Source organism: Synchiropus splendidus, chromosome 18 (genome assembly GCF_027744825.2).
Source record: "Synchiropus splendidus isolate RoL2022-P1 chromosome 18, RoL_Sspl_1.0, whole genome shotgun sequence".
NCBI lineage: Eukaryota > Metazoa > Chordata > Actinopteri > Syngnathiformes > Callionymidae > Synchiropus > Synchiropus splendidus.
In genome coordinates this window covers 12198240-12220489 of record NC_071351.1, presented here as the reverse complement: position 1 = coordinate 12220489, position 22250 = coordinate 12198240, and the positions used below count along the sequence as shown (strand labels likewise).

The window sequence follows — 22250 nt, the reverse complement described above, 5'->3', positions numbered from 1 at the left end:
TGTAAACACTTTCCTACGTACATTTTATTTTGAAATTTATCACCGGAAACGGCTAAATCTGGGACGCTCATGCGCGTCGCTTGCCGATGTCGTTTCACGGTTAGTAAGGGAGCCCTGCGTAAAGATGTCGAATGGTTTATCTCATTTCAAGATGGATATGCACGGTGAGTGTCTCCGTTGTCTTATTGTTGTTTAGTTTTTGCATTGTTTAGCAGATAAACAGAATCTAATCATAGTTTAGTGTCCCGTAATGCTTGCATCATTGGTACGTACGAGCGCTGGAGCTAACTGCTAACGACTGCTAACTGGAGCTTACGAGACTGCAAATACCGGCGAAAACACGCACGGTGTTCCTCGCCCCCAAACATACTACTCTGCGGAAAGATACTGATGTCCTGCAATGTAATTTGATAAAACTGGCCCAGTTTCGCGCTTTCATTTTAAATACGTCGACTTCATTGGGCTCTATTTTTGCGATAGCGGTTGCTAAGGCCTGCGCTAATTCTGGGCCTTACATGTCAACAAAGCTGCACTATGCGGATAAACGTACATGCGCTGCGTTTATTGGTGTCTCTAAATGCTTTGATTGTAATGTGCAATGGATCGGTTGAATATGATATTAGTCATGACATAAAATCTTGCCCCATGTTACCATATGATGTCATTTGCGTGTAGTAGATTCTCAGCTGTTCCTCGCATGTGTTTTCATACCAATCTTTCCCATGTCAATTTTCAGCTTAAAATCTGAAACTCCCCTCCTACTCTGAGAGGAGAATGGCACAAGCACTCTCTCCACCGCATCTATCCCAGAGAATGGAGGATCTGCATCCTGATGATTCCGACCAGGACTCTGGTGTGGGTGATGATGCTGGTGAAGATGCTACCAGTTGCCATGGAGCTGCAGAAGGGGAGACCAACAAAGAACAACATGGCGTGGATTATACTGATGAGAACACACAAGAAACCGAAGACTTCACGGTCTTCGTTGCCTTCCAGGGCAACATGGATGATGAGGACTTCAGACATAAACTTGACACTGTCCTTCGTGGCATACCGACTGTGCTTGATATGGGTTTGTGTTTTTATCTTGATTATATTTTTCTTTTAGTTGTTTTAGTTCAAAAGACCAAAGCCAATGTACATATTGTGAAAATATTGACCGCTCAACATTATGTCATAGAGTTTGTGTCCTTGAGATTGTGTTGATATCCAGTATAACAACTTTAATGACTAAATGTTTTTGGCAACTTTGTGTAGTAATCATATGAAAGAAAAGTGACTTAATTGAGATATTTTTTCCCTGGATGAACACAAGATGTATTACTTTAGGTGTTATTAAATGAGGAAGCAGAGGAAAAGCCAAGATGTCTATCCAAACAATTGTTGAAAACAGTGTGCTGATGATGAAGCAAGCAGGCATATGAAGAGGACAGATGTTGTAGATGGACAAGGTGAGGAAAGACTGTGGTCATCAATGAGAACAGGAAAGTTATGAGAAACAAAATGACAGGAGAGTAATGACCATCCTTGGCAGGAGAAGACTAAAGATTCAAAGACACTTCTGTGAGCATCCCTTTTGAAATTGATATCGTCAGAATGATTTTTTATACTTACTCTCATACTCATGGTCATCATGTGTACGTGCTCATAATATTTCTTTGTTTTTAGATTCAAAGAAAATTGAGCCTCAGCATGTCGAGCCGTGGAACAGTGTTCGGGTTACCTTCAACATTCCTCGAGATGCTGCTGAGCGTCTCAGATTGTTAGCCCAGAACAACCAGCAGCAACTACGAGACCTGGGGATTCTCTCAGTGCAGATTGAAGGTCGGTGTTTTATATTATGAAAGTTATTATTGGTAGCTACTGATTATTTATGGCAATGTTTACATTGAATACTCAACTATATATATATATATATATATATATATATATATATATATATACACAACATCTGTACATATATATATCAGAATGTATTTATTCTATTCTATTATTCTTATCTCTATTTATTCTATTCCATGTGTTGGACTCACTGCAGTCTCTCTTGAAACTGTTTTATGATGACAATTATTGGTGGACTTTGTCTCCAATATCATCATTTGTTTACGTTTCGATATAATAATTAACTAAGTGTCGAGATGAGAAATTAAATGTTTCTCTCGTAGAACCCAGTCGAGTTTGACAGACTGCTCTGCTAGTTTTATTTAGGGGTTAAATTGAGCCGTCTGTCTGCTCTCTCAATGTATCTCACGTCTCTTAACAGTTTTCTAAAACTATGGATGTCAATAAATGATAATTTCTTACTCTATTCTCGAAAATCATAACACAAACTTTTAGTCCCTTGTCTGGTGTGATGAAAAACCTTTTCACAATTCTCCCTCCTTAAGTGGTTGTCTTTCCTTGGCATGTTTCATGATTTCACTAAGACTTCGACTGTTTTAGAATTTGTTGAGCAATTGCTTTCCATAGAAAGATATCTATCGCGTTGGAAAACCTATTAGGACCACTCCATCTAATAAAACAAACACAGATCCTGAGACTCAGAGTTGACCAATGTAATTCTCAAAGGTTTCCTGTTTTAAAATCCATGTGAACCAAAGTCCACCAAACTCTCCCCAACTGTCACACACCCGTGTCAACTGTCAAACGGTGTGGAGCTGGCCGTCGTGGTATCATCATGTTCATGTATGCAAGTCCAATGCAGCGAATGAGCTCTTGAGTCTTAAAAATGTAATGTTATTTGAATGTAAAGTCTCCATTATTGGCTCTGCAGCTGAATTTTCTGTTTTTCTTTTCAGGGGAGGGGGCCATTAACGTGGCGATGGGACCAAATAGAGGACAAGAAGTCAGAGTGAATGGACCAATTGGAGCCCCTGGTCAAATGAGAATGGATATGGGCTTCCAGGGTCAGCCTGGTCAAGGTAAACATACCTTCCAAATAAACACTCCTCTGTAGCTGAATCTAAAATCCCTTTCTTTCTTAAATGAAAATTATTGTAATGTATTGAACAGGAGGTGTGAGAATGGCAAATCCGTCAATGGTTCCCCCAGGGCCTGGAATGGCAGGTCAGGCCATGGTACCAGGTAGCAGTGGTCAGATGCACCCTCGTATTCAACGGCCACCTACACAGACAGGTATCACTTCCAACATGCCTCATCACAGATGAAATTTCAATTATATTTCACTGTGCAGGGTGGTGATAAAGCATTCTTCCCTCCTACAGACATGATGGAGTCAATGATGCCAGGAATGTCCGTTCAGCAGCAACAGCAGCTTCAGCACCAACAGGCAGATCCCCATGGCTCTGGGCCCATGCCTCCCCAGGCTGCGCATCACATGCAGGCTCTTCAGGCTGGTAGACCGCTGAACCCAGCTGCAATGCAGCAGCTTCAGCAACAACATCACCAACAGCAGCAAGCACAGCTGGCTCAGCTTGGACCAAGACCACAATTCAATGCCTCTGGACAAATGGTTGTGCCACCAGGCTGGAATCAGCTGCCTTCTGGGGTCCTTCAACCACCGAATGCCCAAGGAAACCCCGCCTGGAGAAAGCCTCCACCCCAAGCCCAGATGGTTCAACGTCCTTCCCTTGCTACTGTACAGACCCCCAGTCACCCTCCACCCCCGTACCCCTTTGGTAGCCAGCAGGCAGGTCAGGTATTCAATGCGATGGGACAGGGTCAAATACAGCAGCAGCAGACATCCATGGCTCAGTTTGCGACACCTCAGCCTAAAGGACCCCAAGCTGGTGGCATGGGAGGAGCACCTCGACCTCCTCCCCCCCTCCCATCAGCTTCTGGTCCACAAGGCAACCTTACAGCCAAGTCTCCGGGTTCGTCCTCATCTCCTTTTCAGCAAGGTTCACCTGGGACTCCACCTATGATGGTTCAAAGACCAACAACTCCACAGGGATTTCCCCAAGGTGTGTGCTCCCCAGGGAGGGCAGCCCTGGGACAACAGGGCAACCTGCAACAAGGATTCATTGGAATGCCTCAGCATGGCCAACCTGGTCAACAAATTCATCCAGGTTTGTGGTGAATTCGTGAAGTACCTTGTTCATGTTTCATCGAGTTGATGTCTCCTCTAACTGTTGTATTTTCAGGAATGCCAAAACGGCCCATGGGCTTTCCAGCTCCAAACTTTGTCCAGGGTCAAGTAAATGCCAACGCAGCGGCGAATCCAATGGGAGGAAACAATCAGCAGTTACTAAGCAATCAAACTGTAACTCATGCAGGTAGAACTCTTATTTTCCTTTGTACTACTGTCTATTTATTGTATTGTCGTGTTTGTTTTTTGCTGGGTTTAGAAGAAATGGTGTTGAGACATTTTTGTTGAGAGAGAACGTGATACTGACTTGGGTCACCTTGTTTTCTTATCAGGAGCTCAACCATCAGCATCAACCCCAAACCCAATGCAGGGTCCTCCACCCCATGGCCAATCAAATGTTATGGTTGTACAAGGTGGCATGGCAAATCAGACGCCGGGTACAAACACTGGGCCTACAATGGGCCCGCAACAAGCTAGCCTTCAGACCCAGATGATGGGCCTCCAGCATCAGACCCAACCCGTGTCCTCCTCCCCCAGCCAGATGGTTCAAGGCCAGGGTGCTGGTCAGACTGTCCTCTCAAGGCCCCACAGTCAAGGGCAGAGGGGAGGGATGACCCCACCCAAGCAGATGATGCCTCAGCAAGGCCAGGGGGTGATGCATGGGCAGGGTCAGATGGTTGGAGGCCAGGGCCATCAGACTATGCTCATGCAGCAGCAGCAACAGAATACGATGATGGAACAAATGGTTGCTAGCCAAATGTCGGGTAACAAGCAGGCTTTTGGCGGCAAAATTCCCCCTGGAGTTATGCCTGGACAGATTTTGCGAGGCCCTAGTGCAAATATTCCGGGCAACATGGCCCAATTTCAGGGCCCAGCAGGTCCACAGCAGATGACTCCCCAACAACAGCAACAAATGGCTCAACTACAACAACAGCAGTTGCAGCAGCAGCAGCAGCAGCAGCAGCAACATCAGTTACAGCAGCAACTTCAGCAGCAGCAGCAGCAACAACATCAACAGCAGATATCACAGCAGCAGTCCCAACAAATTCCCGGTGCTGGTAATGCCAACCCCTTGATGGGCATGCACGGTCAACAAATGAGGCTCCCTGCTGGCCTGCCCCTAATTCAACAGCAGTTGCAACAACAACAGTTACAGCAGCAGAAGCAACAACAGCAACATGCCCTATTACAACAACAGCAGCAGCAACAACAACAACAACAACAACAACAGCAGCAGCAGCAGCAACAACAGCAGCAGCAGCAGCAGCAGCAACAGCAACAACAAGCATCCCAACAACATCAACACCCAATGGCGGATCCTAATAGTGGTACAGGGGACCTGGGCATGTCCCAGATGGTGCCCGATATGCAGGCCCAGCAACAAGGGATGATGGGTGGACCTCAGCACATGCAGCTTGGAAATGGCCATTTTGCAGGTCATGGCATGAATTTCAACCCACAGTTCCCTGGTCAGATGCAGATGGGTGGGCCATGTGGACAGCCTGGTGCGTTTTCGGTCAACAAAGATGTGACTCTGACAAGTCCCTTGCTTGTCAATCTCCTGCAAAGTGATATATCGGCCAGCCAGTTTGGTCCTGGTGGAAAACAAGGCGCTGGTGCCGGAAGTCAGGCCAAACCCAAAAAGAAGAAACCTCCTCGAAAGAAGAAGCCTAAAGATGGAGAGGGACTTCAGCAGGACGGGTGACTTGTTTCTCCTTTCTGTTTTCAATTTAACATACATGTCACATCAATGTATAACACTGAGCGCAACATTTTTTGTTTCAGTGGTGTGGATGGAACTGGTGCTCTTGATGATTCTGATCTGCCAAACGTTGCCGGTGAACAGAATATGAGCTTGGACAATTCTGGCCAAAAGATCCCAGACTTCCCAAACAGGCCATCAGGTGGGCAGTTGAAGTTTTCTGTTGATCGTCCATTTTTAAATTGAGAAAAGTCAGCCATATGTCTTACAGAAATGACATTTCCATATTTTGTTGTTCAAATTCCAAGGCTTTCCTGGTGACCAGAGGGTGCTGCAGCAAGTCCCCATGCAGTTTATGCAGCAACAACATCCACAACAACAAATTCAGCATTTGCAGCAGCACATGCAGCAGCAACATATACAACAGCAGCAGATGCAGCAACAGCAACTGCAGCAGCAACAATTGCAACAGCAGCAGATTCAACAATTACAGTTGCAAGGAATCCAGACCACTCAAGGGCAACAAGGAATACAAGGGCCACAAACTGCAGCCCAAGGTCAGACCCAGATCCATTCTCTTCAGCTTCAACAACAGCTACAGCAACAACATCTGCAACAGCAAACTCAGCAACAGACTCAACAACCACATTTGCAACAGCAGCAGAATCAACTTTCCCACTTGCAACAGCAAGCTCAACAGACGCACCTGCAGCAGCAGCAGCAGCAACAACAACAACAACAACAACAACAGCAGCAGCAAGCGCAACAGCCCCATTTACAACAGCAACATCTGCAGCAACAGCAGCCACAAGCTCAGCAAGTACATTTGCAACAACAGCAGGCTCAACAGATGCATCTGCAGCAGCAGCAAGCTCAGCAGACACATCTGCAACAGCAGCAAGCTCAACAACAGCAACCACATCTCCAACAACAGCAGCAAACACAGCAACCACAGCTCCAACAACAACAGCAGCAACCACATCTCCAACAACAACAACAACAGCAGCAGCAGACACATCTCCAACAGCAGCAGCAAACACAGCAACCACATTTGCAACCCCAGCAACAAACACATCTGCAACAACAGCAAGGGCAACAACCGCATCTGCAGCAACCACAGCAGCAAGGTCAACAACCACATCTACAACAGCAGCAGCAAGCTCAGCAACCACATCTGCAACAGCAACAGCAACAGCAAGCTCAGCAACCACATCTGCAACAGCAGCCGCAAGCTCAGCAACCGCATCTGCAACAGCAGCCGCAAACTCAACAGCAGCACCTGCAACAGCAGCAGCAAGTGCAACAACCACATCTGCAACAGCAGCAGACTCAACAACCACATCTGCAACAACAACAACAACAGCAGGTTCAACAACCCCATCTACATCAACAACAGCAAGCTCAACAACCACATCTGCAACAACAGCAAACACAGCAACCACATCTGCAACAACAACAACAACAGCAGCAGCAAACCCAGCAACCGCATCTGCAACAACAGCAGCAGCAAGTTCATCTGCAGCAGCAGCAGCAAGCGCAACAGCCACAGCTACATCAGCAACAGGTTCAGCAGCCCAATCTTCAACAGCAGGTAAATGTTTCTGACATATGGCCTCTTGTGTTTTTCATTGATGCTGTGTTATGTAGGTATAATTGATTTTTTTTTCATGGTTTTTGCAGCAGCAAATGATGATGATGTTAAAGATGCAGCAGGAGCAGAAGAATCGCATGTCTATGCCACCTGGTGGGCAACTACCCCCTCGTAGTATTGCTGCTCCATCTGACTTGCAGAGGCTTCCTGTGTCCCAGCAAGGAAACATGCCTGTAATGATTAACCTTCAGGGACATGGAGGGGTTCCTCCATCACCTGACAAAGCCAGAATGCCCTTAATGGTAAACCCACAGGTAGGGTTTTCTTTGACAGACTTGCATTGCCACTATTCTCAAGGATTTAAAAAAAAATCCTTCTGATGACTAAAGCATGACTGGTTGCTTTCTTTAGCTTGCTGGAACCGTGAGAAGACTGTCCATCCCTGATGGTGGACAAGGAGCCCAAGCGACTGGATCAGAAGAGTCTCAAGCTGTGGTCCGTCCTGGCGGACAAGAAATTGGAATGCAGCCTGGAAATGGAAATCAACAGATGATGGCGAGTCAGGTTCCTGCCGGTCACGTAATGAAGCAACAAGGTCCTGGCCCGACAGCTCTCCCTCAACACGCAGGCGCCAGTCCACAGCAGATGCCGTCTCAGCCACAGTCGGGTGGCCCAATGTCGGGCATTCATTTCCCAAATGTGTCCACGACCTCGCAAAGTTCCAGACCAAAAACGCCAAACCGAGCTAGCCCCAGGCCATACCATCATCCGCTCACCCCCACCAATCGACCACCAAGTACAGAGCCGTCTGAAATCAACTTGTCTCCCGAAAGGCTGAATGCTTCCATTGCCGGATTATTTCCTCCCAAAATCAACATCCCTTTGCCTCCACGGCAACCAAATCTGAATCGGGGATTTGACCAACAAGGTTTAAATCCAACGACTCTAAAAGCCATTGGACAGGCCCCGCCTACACTCGGCTTAGCAGGCAACAACAGCGCCAGTGGAAATAACACTAATAATGGTCAACAGTCTTTTTCTGCTGGTGCTGGAGTCGGCGCCGGTAATAAACAGGACAAGCAGTCTGCCGGGCAGGGGAAGAGGGCAAGTCCCAGCAATAGTCGCAGATCCAGCCCAGCTTCGAGCCGAAAGTCCGCGACACCAAGTCCAGGAAGACAGAAAGGGGCAAAGATGGCTAACACTTGTCCTCCCCATCAGCAGCATTTGGTCAACCCCCAGGGACAAACCATGATGCTAAACCCGACGTCAGTACCTCAGAGTCCGGTATCTATGCCTTCACAACTGAGTGGCAGCATGGAGGGTCAACAGACCCAGACCTCTTTCCATGGCTTACACACTAACCCTGCTGAAGGGCCAAGAGAAAATCAAGGAATGTCTGTGGAGCAACGACAGATGCCTCAACCCCAGCAACAGCCTCATCCTTTACGGGAGCTAACAGCACCTAGAATGGCAAGTCCTCGTGTCCCTACTCCTCGGCAACAAAAGCCTGACGTCGAACTGCAAGTTGTGCCACTGGAGAGACAGCCGACGAGCAATATCCCTCAGCAAGAATCCGAGGTCTCCCCTGCTCTGAGGGCCGCGCCAACATCTCTGAACCAGTTACTCGACAACTCAAGACCTGTTCAGGGCCGGGATGCAACCAGTAAGGACGCCCCAATACCACCCCCTGATGCAGAGAGGCCACTTCAAACTACTCCTCAAAATGCAGAAATGTCAGCTTCTGTAGTTACTACTGCCATTGTTGATCAATCAGAAACTAAATCCAAGCTTGCTGCACCAGTCCCTACCAGCAGTCCAAACAGTCAGCAGGTTGAAGTTTCCAACACAACCCTTGCACATTCTACCACTAGCTCCAACCAAAACCCCAGTTCTGCTATGAATGTAAATGTCACCACTGTTTGTCCAACCCCGAGCACTAACACTAATATTGGCCACAGTGTCACAGGGAACCAGGTTTTATCCGGTCAGAGTAGCTCTGCCACTGCATTGGGCACTAGTTCACCCTCTAGCGTCACCCAAGCGTCTTCGGTTCTAAAACCAAGTCAGAGTCCCAAGTCTTTAACAGGTGTCCACTCAGTCATCCAAATTCCCGCTTCCTCAAGCACCATTTCACCCAACCAGTTCACAGTGTTTGTCACCTCGAATCCCATCACCTCAACTCCCTCTCCATCCATGGTGTCAAATGTGGTAGGTGTCCCAAACAAAACCATCCGTCCACAGGATATTCGGCAGAATACTCCTGCTCCTCGGCAGCAGCAGTTCATCACCACCACTCCTGTGTTCATCAACCCAATTTTTCAAGTCCCCGCTGCGTCTGTGGCTCCAAACACAGCAGTCGTTTCGCAGTCTGTGACGGTGGTGGGTTCAATACAGGTGTCTAATTCAAGCCTTTCCACTGCTCCAAGCGCCACCAACTCCAGAGTGGTAAACGCCACCGGTGCCCAAATCATCAGAAGCAGCACTGGACAGTTTCCAGCCATCACAAGTGTGTCCGCATCAGGACCAGTTTTCTCACTCACCCAGCAGGTGAATCCTGGGCCACTGAAAACTGAGAACACTGGCGAAGTAGCGCCTGTTCAGAAGTCAAGTCCCCCTGTCCAGCAACCTTCTCCGCATCCCAGTCCCTCTGCATCATCTCCGTTTCCACCCCCGCTCGCTTCGACACCGCCCTGTTCTAGCCCTGGTGTCACAAACTCCATCCGAAAGGGCCCCATGTCTCCATCTGCTGCAAGTCAGTCGAAAAACAAACCTGTCCAGGTTGTTGCTGCTGTACCTGAGCCCGTGCAGAGTACAGTGGAAAGGCCAGCACAGCCTCCCATTGGCGCTCTCCATGGGCAGATCTTAAATCCGCAGGCTAATACTATGAATAGGATTGAAGCAGTTGCAACTCATACCACTCCACATACTGCTGCTTTGCCTCCAACCACCTCACACATTTCACCTGCTGGCCAAGTTGCTGCTTTACCTCAGATTGGTCCCCTATCTCAGTCACCCTTACCCCCTGTGGCCTCAAGCCCGAGCCAGGTGGTTATCCCACCGACTCCCGTTGTTGCTGTAGTTGGGAATACACCTGCTGTCTCCTCTGCTGCTGTTGTCTCTCCTGTTGCCCCTGTGCCAAGCCAAGCAGCACCCAAGAATTCTGCTCCTGCGCATGGGCCTGTTCATGAGGCTCCCCCAACTCAAACATCCCCAGTCTCCAACAGTAGTGGAGCATCGCAACCCCAGCCGACCCCACCAACTATGGATGCACCAAGTGAACCAGCTCTAGCTGTTGCTGACGCCAGTCAGACCGCAGGTAAGCAAAGCAAGGAAAGTTGTCAGATTTTGGAGGAAACCTTGGCTGCAGTTCGAAATTGTTGCAATATACAAAATGTTTTTTTTAGATAGTTTGTGCCGGCCTATTGTTTATTGGGACTTGCAGCTCTTCAAAAGTTGGCACATGTGCTTTAACTTTATAATTCACCTCCAGAACCTACACAACCAGAACCTGTACCGATGCAAGAGCCTGCTGCTGCTGAGAAGACCGGTAAGGAGCTCCACTTTTTACTCGTCGTGAGGCATTAGAAGGTCGAAAACCAAATGTTTTCTTGAATGGAGTTTAGTTAATGTATTTGTTGTCTTTGTTTTTTACAGTTGAGGAGGGCGTAGCATTGCCAGAGCAAGGGTAAGTTGCCCCACACGTCAGACGCTGAAATCACCGCAACTGGGGTATAATCTAATAAAACCTAATAATGTTGTGCTTCAAAGATTTGGCCTAGTTTTAAGAATTCTTTTTGAAGGAGGAATGGTTAGACATTTCTAACTCTACTGAAACTCAGGGTGGTCATGTGGTTGGACAAGGGGGTACTTGGTGAAATCATTGAGCCACGTGGCCTCAGCTCTTGGTATGTATGCTGAGCATGCAGCAATATAATCTTGCGTGTGCATGCCAAAGTGATTATATTTTTAAGAAAAGTAGCCATCAACGCGTGGTTCCACTCCACTGACCGCTGTCTTTGATTACTGGGGTTTGGGGAAGTTGAGCCATGTTTGTTAAGCACAGTTTATAGTTTACCGCTGTTTTTCCACTTCTATCATAGATGGGCAAAGAAAAGAAAGGCGCCCATCAACTTAGTCCCAAGGTATGTATTTTAACATGTTTGTGCTGCCAAGCCACAAGCAGTGATCATGTTGACGTAGTGGATGCTGTTGGGATGAAGACGCACAGTATCTGTGGTAGACGAGGAAAAACAGCAGAGTCCTAAGTAGTTTTCTACTTTGAGTGGATCAGAGTTAAACTGTTTGTTCTCTGTGTTATTAACAATCTGTTTTGTTATGGCTGTCGTATGCTCTTGTCTTGTCTTTGCAGAGCCACGGTGGAAAAGCCGAAGGGGCCAAGCAGGCGCAGTTCCCGGGCAGAGAAGGAGGTGGAGGAGGAGGCTGTGGCGGAGAGTGGCGTCAGGAAGAGACCAGTACGGCCTGGGACAAGTGCTGCTAACAAAGGTAATAAAGCAGAGACACAAGCTAAAACACTGCCTGTTGCTCGATGGCTAACCAGTGTGCTTTTTTTTTTTTACTCAGAAACCGGAGCCAGCCCCACACAGGCCAAAAGAAAAAAGTCAAAATAATTTATGTATTCTATTAGCTATGACAACCTGTGAACTGTACTGTAAATGTTTTAGTTTACCCGTGTCAATCACTCGGGTTTTTTATTCCCAAGATTAGAATATTCGGTGAAACCATCTGTACAGATTGTTTTTAAAATAATAAGTATGCTATTGTGTTGTGTGTGAATGTGCTTTTTATAAAATGCTGATCTTGTACTGGAGCTCGTTATGATAATGTTGTAAAACTGAATTAAATTTTTTACCGCGTTGCTCTGTGAGGTCTTGTTTTGTGTGTTTATTCATCAGGTACGGGTTATTATTGTTCATAACGAGTCGCACTTCAAAGAAGCAGAGGAGATGCAAGACGCTTCAACTTTGCTCTGCGCATGCGCAGTACATCCGCGTCGGAACATTCTTGGCTGTCACTGAATGTTCCCCGAGACGCTCATCCTTCACATCTGACTTGAATACTGATACATTTCTTAAAGAATTCTTCTACTATGAGCGGGGATCATGGCCATGGCGACTCTCAGGTACCTCTTTATCTGTAGCGGTATCAGCGCATCCGTTCTCCGACAGCAAGCTGATGGTTAAGATGAAATAACGGCGAATAAATGTTCATTTAAATCAAATATAGTCATGAGCTGGTCGTCCGCGTTGTTCTTTACGCGCGTGCGTTATATGTCAACATTTGAAAACTCGAAATACGCAATTCTCGGTACATCAGCTAGCTACCGGCATTTTCAAAATTTGAACATAAAATATCTTCTTTCGCACTGTTTGTAGGTCAACTCGGGATCCAAAGGAAGCGGTAGGTGTCTTCCCGATGTTTTTGGTGGCTTATTAGATTTTGTTTTTGCCCTGTATTGTGATGTGCCTGCTGAGTTTAAAGGGGCAGAGAAATGGCGTCCCAGAGACTAAGTCCCTTCTCCACTCTCTTGCGGCTATTGTTCGAAAACAGGGTGGTTATTAAACACCAGAGGCTTTCGTTATTGCCGCGTATCCGCGGAATCTGGCAGCGGCTGCCCTCTTTAACACTTGACATGGTTTGGTTCCTTCACGTGTGCGCGATTTCTGCTGTATTTTTGAGCCGAAAGTGGCAGACTTGAAGCTGAGGACTTAGTCTCTGCGCCATTTTCTTTTCTCTGTGCATGAAGCAGCCAGATCAGCGAGCAGTGAACAGACCGTCTGCCCTGATATGGAGGCGAGATCCGGAGGCTCATCTGTCCTCTTTGCCCCCATCTCTCCTGCTCCTCTGTCACACCCGCCTTCAGCCATCCTTTGCCTTTATTTTTTACCTCAGGGAATGGAATACTTGCAGGAAAGTTTATTCATATAGGGCTATCAGTTCTTGTGCTGCAACATTTTGATGCAAAACATGGAACATTGCTATCTTAATAGCACAAAAGCCTCTAGTTTTCTGTGATCAGAGATTCACCCTGTTGATAAAAAGCAAAATATATTTTAATCTTGATACAATAGATGCTTATAACTGACTCTTATTAGATGCCATTTGTTTTATTACAATGTAATAACGCAGTTATTGTACCTTCATTCATGTCATCAAGTCTGGATCACTCCACAAGTATTAATAGTTGGTTTGAGGAGGAGTTAGTTTCTCCGTCCCTGCATTGACCATCAGGATGGAATTGAGAGACTCTTGACCAGGAAGAGGGATGACAAAGTTCATGTTGTAGTTGCTGAGTTATTTTGTTGTCCTGTTGACTGTGTAAACTGAAAGCAATTTCAGACTGGTTCTTTTGAATTGTAGACACTCATAAACATAAGGACAAGCATAAAGACAAGGAACACAGACACAAGGATCATAAGAAGGACAAGGAGCGAGAGAAAGTCAAGCACTTCAACAGGTAAGGTGACAACACCTCTCCTCTTTAAGAAGTTTCTTTAAGTGTTTGTCAACGTCTCTTGCGTTGGGATTCCATCGGACCTCTTGCACTTGAACTCTGACCTCTGTGGTTCCTGTGCACCAGCGAATACAAAGAACACTCTGAGAAGAAACACAGGGACAAAGACAAAGTGAAACACAGCGATTCAAAGTCTGAAAAGCACAAGGAGAAACACAAAGAGAAGGACAAAGAGCGGAGGAAAGAGGAAAAGGTGTGTTGTAGCAATAGATTTTTATGAAATATGGCAATGTAAAACCAAAGAATTTTTGTTCGTTCATAAATGTTATGTTATCTGTTTCTGTTTCTGTCCCCACGTTTATGTATTTAAATGTGTTTTCTGTTCATTGTAGGTCAAATCTCTCCTGACGGACAAACCAAAAAAAGAGAAAGAAAATGGATTTGTCAGGTAAAACCTGCATATACGACAACATTTTCAGTTTGACAGTCTGACAGGGAGGCATGACAGTGTTTATAGATAAATGGATGTTGGCTGTAAGATTAAGTGCAAGGGACTTGCTAACTCAAGAGAAACTGGCACAGACTTCCGGGTCAATAAATACAATTTGTAAAAAGGAGTTCATGGGAGGAGATGAACTGCAATAGATAGAGAAGTGGAAAAAAGATATTGTTTGGACAAATTAAGATAAATATAGTGCTACATTTTTTAGTAAACATAAACATTATTATGAAAATAAAACCACGCCATTATTTGTTAAAAAATCAAATGCATTGACTCCAGGTCATACTCTTGGCAGTTTTAGGATTTAGTTCTCGTGAAATCCAAAAAATAATACGAAATGCATTGGAGTCGTTCAGAGCCAGGTCATTCAAATGTACAACTCTGTATTGAGCTCATTTTGATATTGAAGTCTATAGTGAACATCACTGAATGTACTCTCAAACTACTCTTATCTGAGTGTGGACGTTGAAGCGAGAGGCTCTGGCTCAGCACCCAAACTAATTTCAAATTGCATTGGTTAGCAGTTTCGACATTTGTAGAGGTAAAATATGTCCACGTCGCGTCATCTTGTGAAAAAATGTGTTGCATGTTTAGGAAATGTGTTGCATGTTTAGGAAAAATAATATGTTTAACTGTGAACTATAGACAGTAGCTGCAATATTGTTTATTTGTTTATTTGTACATCTTCTGGACTAGTATTTATCTAATATTTATTTATTTTTGGACATGTAGTTTTGTTTTTGGAAACCGGAGGCCTCAGACCAAAATTTCCTTGCCATAGTATAGTGATATGTTTTTGTGCAATGACAATAAAGAAAGTCCAAGTCTAAGTCTAAGTCTAGAATCCTTGGTTTCCGTTCACTATGATCTTGCTGTGATTCAGACATCCATACCATTGTGCATGACTCCAATAGGATTTTAATGTGGTTCAATCCTGTGTAGAAGCTCGAGTCCTGTTGGCATCAAGAGTGAGCCAGAAGACGACAACGGCTTCTGCCCTTCTCCCCCGCACAACAAGTCGATTAAACGGGGTGACGATGATGATGATGAAGAGTGAGTATCCCTCATACACAGGTGAGGCTTTCTGAATACTAAAAAAATCTCCTTTTGGCTAGATTTGAATACAAACCCAAGAAAGTGAAAACGGAACACGACAAAAAGCCCAAGAAGAGGAAGCACGACTATGAAGAAGACGATGATGATGAGGTCCTAAACTATTTGAATAATTCACAAAAAAGGGCAAGTGATTTATTCGTTTTTTTCTTTACAACAGGACATAAAGCCTAAAAAGAAAACAAAGGACAAGAAGGCAACAGAAGGGAAGAAAGCTAAAAAAGAAGAGGACGAGAAGTGGAAGTGGTGCGTTTTTTTTTATTCCCTGACATATCAAATAATCCATGAAAAAGAGGCTGATGCTGTGGCTGTGGTGCCCATCAGGTGGGAGGAGGAGAGATACACAGATGGCTCCAAATGGCGCTTCCTTGAACACAAAGGTCCAGTGTTTGCACCTCTCTACGAGCCTCTCCCTGATAAAGTGAAATTTTACTACGACGGTAAGAGTGTGTCCTCGGAAACAGTCGAGGATCATGACAACTTTGGTGACATTATCTGAGGCCCTTTGCAGGTAAACCCATGAAACTCAGTGCTCCTGCTGAGGAGGTGGCCACGTTCTTCGCCAAGATGTTGGATCATGAATACACCACCAAGGACATCTTCAGGAAAAACTTTTATAAGGACTGGAGGAAGGTGTGGTGTCAGAAATACTAGCTACCGAGCAGATCTTCTGCTGCAAATATTTATCTCGCTGCTTTCATTCAAGGAAATGACCTCGGAGGAGAAGTCAAAGATCACTGACCTGAACAAATGCAACTTCAGTGAAATGAGCGAGTACTTCAAGGCTCAGTCAGAAGCCAGGAAGCAGATGACAAAAGAAGAGAAACAGGTATGTTTCGGTCCAGTCCTGATTTATGGCTCAACAACACCGACTCACTGGTGTTTTTTTAAATGACAGAAAATCAAAGAGGAGAACGAGAGGATCCTCCAGGAATATGGATTCTGCATCATGGACAACCACAAGGAGAGGATTGGAAACTTCCGCATTGAGCCGCCGGGACTTTTCCGTGGACGAGGCGACCATCCAAAGATGGGAATGCTGAAGCGTCGCATCAGACCGGAAGATATTATCATCAACTGCAGCAAGTGAGTTGAGAGCTCCACATGGAGCTTGGCACAAGTCTCCATCAAGTGATTTAGGCTGCACTTAACTGTGATGCATCTTGTGAAACACAATGTCAGACATGTCATGTTGTTTATTTTTGAAAAGATATCTTTGACTTCTTAAGCCTGGATGCATATATTTGCATTCTGCCACCAAATTATTGAATATAAATTTTGATTCCTTTCTCAACTGATGGTTGTTAAAATGTCAAGCTGAATATTTATACTGAAGCAGAAACGACTTCCTCATGTTTCCCCTGGCCCAAAATGCTTTCTCATCTGCCTCATCTTTGATCTGCTCTTCTTGTGATCGCTGGATCCGTTTGCTGGATCCGTTGAAGGGTGTGTTTCTGGAAACCTACGTGACAGTGACACCAGCGAAGGACTATACGTGGTATTAAGTGCCGTCTATGGCGAGTCACCAATGTTGTTTATGAACCTTTACACACATGCTGGCTCTGTGTCAAAGGTAGTCTTCCTGTCAGAAGCTGCTGTGTGCAAACAAAAACATGACCCCAGGAGGACGTGTTGACCCTTGCATACTTGTCGGAGCAGGAGGTTGCGTACGCTTACCACAATATATTCTGCACTTTAAAAGGCACACACATGTGATAATATTAAGGTATTTCTCAAACTCAACAGCCAGGGCTGGCGAGAGTAGTCACCCAGCTCGCTCTCATGGTGGGGCGCTGCCTGGCTACTGGCTGCGCTGCAAGAGACAGATGCAGGGTTGGAAAGGATTTCAAAAGAAATCCTTTTGACTGGTTCCATTTTAGTCCAGTGAAAGCGAGTGTGAATAGATTTAAATTTAGTCCAGAGTCCTGCAAATCACCTTCCTGACAGTAACATTTTCTCCATCAGAGACTCCAAGCATCCAAAACCTCCCCCTGGCAGCAAATGGAAGGAGGTGCGCCACGACAACAAAGTGACCTGGCTGGTGTCTTGGACGGAGAATATCCAGGGATCCATTAAATATATCATGCTGAACCCCAGCTCCCGAATCAAGGTAGCTTCCACTTTAAACCATCTGAAGCTTCTAATTCCATTGAAACATTCACTATACGCCTGGAAAACATCTCGCTTCAGGGGGAGAAGGACTGGCAGAAATACGAAACTGCACGACGGTTGAAGAAGTGTGTGGATAAAATCCGAGCTCAGTACAGAGAAGACTGGAAGTCGAAAGAAATGAGGATTCGACAGAGAGCTGTGGCGCTGTATTTCATTGACAAGGTAAGCAGGAAGTCATTTATTCGCGAGACATTTTTAAAATATTAAAGCTACTTTTAGTCTCCAGTCAATCTAATGCAGCGGTCCAAACTCACTCACGCCTCACTGGCTGCAGAAAACAAAATTTGAAACTCAGATTTCACCGTTCATGTTGAGCCTTTTCATCACCTGAATCCTTGTGTGTTTTGTTCTTCCTCTTTAGCTGGCACTCAGAGCTGGAAACGAAAAGGAGGAGGGCGAGACTGCAGATACGGTCGGCTGCTGCTCTCTGCGAGTCGAGCACATCAAGCTCTCCCCCAAAGTGGACGACCAGGAGTACGTGGTGGAGTTTGACTTCTTGGGAAAGGACTCCATACGCTACTACAACAAGATCCCAGTGGAGAAGAGAGTGAGTGAAGCGTGCAAGGCAGCCGAACAAATATCTCTAGACTGTAAGAAGGACTCACATTAAAAGTGAGGGATCAGAAGCCTCATTAGCCCGGCGTGAATGTAGCCACGCAGCTGTTTCCTCAACAAATTCCACAAAACACCTGGCCTCTGTCCTTTTGACCAAACTTCCTTTCTGTAAAAGACCTACTGAACTGTTTTATTCCATAAATTCCAACCCTCTGATGCAGAAAGTGATTGATTATTTTCCCTGGAAACAAAAAAATGGTGATCATGTCATGTTACCTTTGTTGTCAGGTGTTCAAAAATCTCCAGTTGTTTCTGGAAAACAAGCAACCCGAGGACGATCTGTTCGACAGACTGAACGTAAGAAAATGATTAAAAGAGTTGGCTTGTCGCTACAAACAGTGAGCTGTTTCCTTCTACTTGCAGACTTCTATTTTGAACAAGCACTTGCAGGAGCTGATGGACGGTCTGACAGCCAAAGTCTTCCGTACTTACAACGCTTCCATCACATTGCAGCAGCAGCTTAAAGAACTAACCAATGGTGTGTGACCTTTGTGAACCGCCCAATTCTGAGCTTCCTGAAGCTCTAAATCAAGTTGTTTTAAATTCATTTTATCATTTAAAGTGATCAGTCCTGTTGGAATTAATCTTAATGTGACGCTGAATTCTGCATGAAAGATTATTAAAGTTGGACCGTGGTTTAAAAATGAAAAAAAAAATGCTCCATCAACTACAACAGGAATAGTGCCTCACTCATAATATCAGTAAAATATAAGTAAAACAATGTAAGTAAACAAAATATTTGGGTTTATTTTGATATGAAAGCCATTATTATGAGATCGCCATTCCATAAAGAAAGAGTCAAAACTATTAATTTAAGTTGCATTTTTGAAGAACATATATGCTAAAAATATTTCTAATGAACCTGGTCATTTTGCCCGCAGGCCACAACATTTCTGGTATATTATCAGTGTATCGGTGACATAAGGTTTGTGTTCCTAACCTTTATTTCCCATCTCTCTGGGTCGTGTAGGTGATGACAGCGTCCCTGCAAAGATCCTGTCTTACAACCGAGCCAACCGGGCGGTGGCTATCCTCTGTAACCACCAGAGAGCACCGCCCAAAACCTTTGAGAAGTCCATGCAAAACCTTCAAACAAAGGTCAACTTTTTACTTTTTCCCCGGGTGTAATGCTGAATGACGTGGCTCAGTCAGCACGTGTCTGCTTCTGTTACAGATCGATGAGAAGCAGAATCAACTGTCAGCAGCCAGAAAGCAGCTGAAGGCTGCCAAGTCCGATCACAAGGCGTCTCATGATGACAAGAGCAAAAAGTGAAGCCAATCTCTTCACTCACATGTGTGTATTTGCAGATGAACCCAGCACTCATATGTGATTGACTCCTCAGAGCTGTGGAGATGAAGCGGAAAGCGGTCCAGAGAATAGAGGAGCAGCTGATGAAGCTCCAGGTTCAGGCCACTGACAGAGAAGAGAACAAGCAGATCGCTCTCGGCACCTCCAAGCTCAACTATCTGGACCCACGCATCTCTGTGGCATGGTACTTTGAGTTTTTCACAGGCTGTCCCGGTGTCCACAGGAAGTGGCTCTGCATTGCAGGAAAAGGAGAAGCACAATCAGAAAAGCTAAAGCCTGCAGCGGCAAAATCGGAGGAAGAAAAGTGTGTGAGCCCGAGAAACAATGGAGTTTGTTTCTTATAGCCAGGGAGCGTCCCTAAACAGCACTCTTTCCTCCATGTGGGAAGTCAATGAGAGGCTGTCTGTCTCTGTGACGACACAATGGCAGATGAAGTCGACTTGACATTCAATATTGACACTAATTCAACGCCTGTTTTCTCGCTAGGACAGCGGTGGGCAATTCATTTTATGAAGGGAACACATTATGTGCAGTGACTCTGGTTGGGGGCTGTCAAGTCAGAAGACAGAAGGACAGAAAAATAGTATTGAATTTGTGACACATTATAAAATAAGGAGTTTAAAGGACAAATGCATCATCACATCTTGCCTTCAAATGGTTAGTGTGTTATTTGATTATGTATTCTCTCATTTCATACACATTTTAATTGAAGTTTCTCGATATACTTCATGAATATTGGATGATCTTTTCAATTGGTGCATTTCTTGTGAATGGGATTATGGGTAAATTACATATGCAACATTTAAATGAAACTTTTTGCAATCTGTGGACCTAGTTCTTGGCTATTTGATCTTAGGGTATAGGTCCTGTTTTTTTATGCCTTTGTTATTTGTTTTATTTCTTGTATGATTCTATTGCTGTACTGTCCGATGGCTGACTCATACTTTGAACATGCAGTTTTCTGTCTGTATCTCTGGAGTTTATGTATTTATTTTGTGGGACAGGAAATACTGTTAAAATGAGAGCATTACCCATAAAAATATAAAAACAGTATAATAATATAGCTTGATATAGATTGCCCTATTTAACATTGACACTCATTCAGAAAATCCTTTGTCATTTATCATTGCTGGGGGGACAAAAAAAGAGCCACTTAATATGAGGGAAAAAAGTATAGTTTTTCAGTTCAGCTTTGCCTGTATCTGCTCTAAAAATTGAGTTTGCCATGTTGCTGATCCTAATGTTTTTACGGGGTCCTGACACAGCTGTCTTGTCTTCATCTACAGGTGCAAGAAGTACGACATTCCCATCGAGAAAATCTACAACAAGACGCAGAGAGAGAAGTTCGCCTGGGCGATCGACATGGCTGAGAAGGATTATGAGTTCTAAACATTCCCAGTGTTCTTCTCATCCTACACATGCCTTGGGTCGCTGATGTCATTGGACTTCCCTCCGGGGGTTTATGCGAGGTTCGGTTGTAGGAGAGAAAAGTGGAGTTTTTAACAAATCTAATCAGAGCCAAGTCTCTTCAAAAAGTTCCATAACTATGAGTGTACATAGCTGCAGCTATTGACTTATGATCCAGCTACTTATCAGAACTGATGATCGTAGTTTTTAAGCCATCACTTTTATTGATAAATTTATATTCTCATAGAATAATAAATTTGATACAGGATTGTTTGAATGCTGCACCGACTGTGATCAGTGTGACGGACACGGAAGTGACGGTGAGAAGGCGCTTCGCTTATCAAACACTCACAGAATGTCATCTTTCTTAGTTCCCTTTTATTCTGCTGTTTATTTCAGGGATGTAAATATTTTTTCATCATTAAGTGTTTTTAAAAAAAAATGTGTGTGATGTGTGGGTCGTCGACAATAAGCTCCTTATGCTCATATGCAACTCGTACGTGTCTGCCTCCAGTCAACAAGATGTAACATTCCTCCGGGTTACTTGAAAAGCTGAAGTGTGCACACACTTGAGAGGTGCGTGGATTTTGCCAAAAAAGGATCCCAGATTAGATTGTCTGTTCGGAATAGAGTGCTGTTTTGTATTGCTGTGAATAAAGCTGAAAGTGTCTTCATTACACTGCGTCATTAATATTTGTTATGTAGCCATTTATCCCAAGACTCCTGATCGATTGTGTATTGTATTGAGCTTTGTAGTTTTCAGAATAAAACGTCAATCTTAACTTTTGTTGTCTGTTAATTGTTGTTTTTTTATGTCAAGGGTTAAGGTCTTACGACCCACAGTTAAAATATATATTTTTTGATGGATAAAGGGCGTTAAAATGTATTTAGTGCACAAGTTTATTCAAGAAAGTGATGTTTATATCAAGTTTTTATATCACCTTATTTAAACTAAAGCTCTTTTGGTGTCTTGAATTTCAAGTGCATTCAGAGTAGTGGAAACCCTGTCCATTGTGTAGTGAAAAACCTCCCTGAACAAAAGCAGAAACAGATGCTTTTGTTCAGGGCTTCCTCCATGTTTGTTGTTGTTGTTATCATCCTAGCTGCCACGTGTCTTGTGCATCAGTGTGATCAGTGGACCAGGAATTCCTGCATGTACAAAGGTTCCCTGTTGTCTGGAGAGCAAACTGTTAAATCAAATTAAATTCAAACGATTAAATGCGATTAATATATTTCCCACCACTTGTTTCTATTAGAAAGTGCTCGAAACACTTGACAGTAAACGTTGAGAAGTTAAAACGGAAGTGCCTTTTTGGGGG

The 22250-nt window shown here is 44.6% G+C and overlaps 2 protein-coding genes across 5 annotated transcripts; both read left to right on the top strand.

Moving 5' to 3' along the window:
* Positions 1-54: 54 nt before the first annotated feature.
* ncoa6 (nuclear receptor coactivator 6) lies at positions 55-12226 on the top strand. Of its 4 annotated transcripts, XM_053849161.1 has the most exons (18): positions 925-1072; positions 1330-1451; positions 1535-1563; positions 1669-1824; positions 2799-2921; positions 3013-3135; positions 3225-4028; positions 4104-4235; positions 4381-5749; positions 5834-5952; positions 6059-7341; positions 7431-7655; positions 7753-10657; positions 10832-10888; positions 10996-11026; positions 11442-11483; positions 11711-11844; positions 11923-12226. In XM_053849161.1, exons 5-18 carry the CDS (start codon positions 2822-2824, stop codon positions 11967-11969), a joined length of 7371 nt encoding a protein of 2456 aa, XP_053705136.1. In that variant the 5' UTR covers positions 925-1072; positions 1330-1451; positions 1535-1563; positions 1669-1824; positions 2799-2821; the 3' UTR covers positions 11970-12226. The 4 variants fall into 4 exon arrangements, with proteins under 4 accessions (XP_053705133.1, XP_053705134.1, XP_053705136.1 ...); XM_053849158.1 differs by lacking the exons at positions 1330-1451; positions 1535-1563 and adding an exon at positions 55-164 and having other exon boundaries at positions 737-1072; XM_053849160.1 differs by having other exon boundaries at positions 1330-1563.
* Positions 12227-12327: 101 nt separating this feature from the next.
* Positions 12328-21713, top strand: top1b (DNA topoisomerase Ib). Its single transcript, XM_053849162.1, has 21 exons — positions 12328-12481; positions 12735-12759; positions 13720-13816; positions 13940-14066; positions 14206-14261; positions 15258-15368; positions 15431-15521; positions 15589-15674; positions 15753-15868; positions 15940-16061; positions 16135-16257; positions 16327-16514; positions 17394-17538; positions 17619-17762; positions 17962-18147; positions 18444-18512; positions 18579-18693; positions 19186-19313; positions 19390-19484; positions 19559-19708; positions 20811-21713. The coding sequence occupies exons 1-21, from the start codon at positions 12449-12451 to the stop codon at positions 20911-20913; spliced, it is 2310 nt and encodes a 769-aa protein (XP_053705137.1). The 5' UTR covers positions 12328-12448; the 3' UTR covers positions 20914-21713.
* Positions 21714-22250: the final 537 nt, after the last annotated feature.

Bases quoted from the DNA above. Each gene is read 5' to 3' on its own strand.
- ncoa6 (XM_053849158.1), top strand. From the start codon at position 775: ATGGCACAAGCACTCTCTCCACCGCATCTATCCCAGAGAATGGAGGAT. The intron at 1,073-1,668 runs GTTTGTGTTTTT...CTTTGTTTTTAG, and splicing joins ACCGACTGTGCTTGATATGG to ATTCAAAGAAAATTGAGCCT. The intron at 1,825-2,798 runs GTCGGTGTTTTA...TTTTCTTTTCAG, and splicing joins TCTCTCAGTGCAGATTGAAG to GGGAGGGGGCCATTAACGTG.
- top1b (XM_053849162.1), top strand. From the start codon at position 12,449: ATGAGCGGGGATCATGGCCATGGCGACTCTCAG. The intron at 12,760-13,719 runs GTAGGTGTCTTC...TTTGAATTGTAG, and splicing joins CTCGGGATCCAAAGGAAGCG to ACACTCATAAACATAAGGAC. The intron at 19,314-19,389 runs GTCAACTTTTTA...CTTCTGTTACAG, and splicing joins TGCAAAACCTTCAAACAAAG to ATCGATGAGAAGCAGAATCA.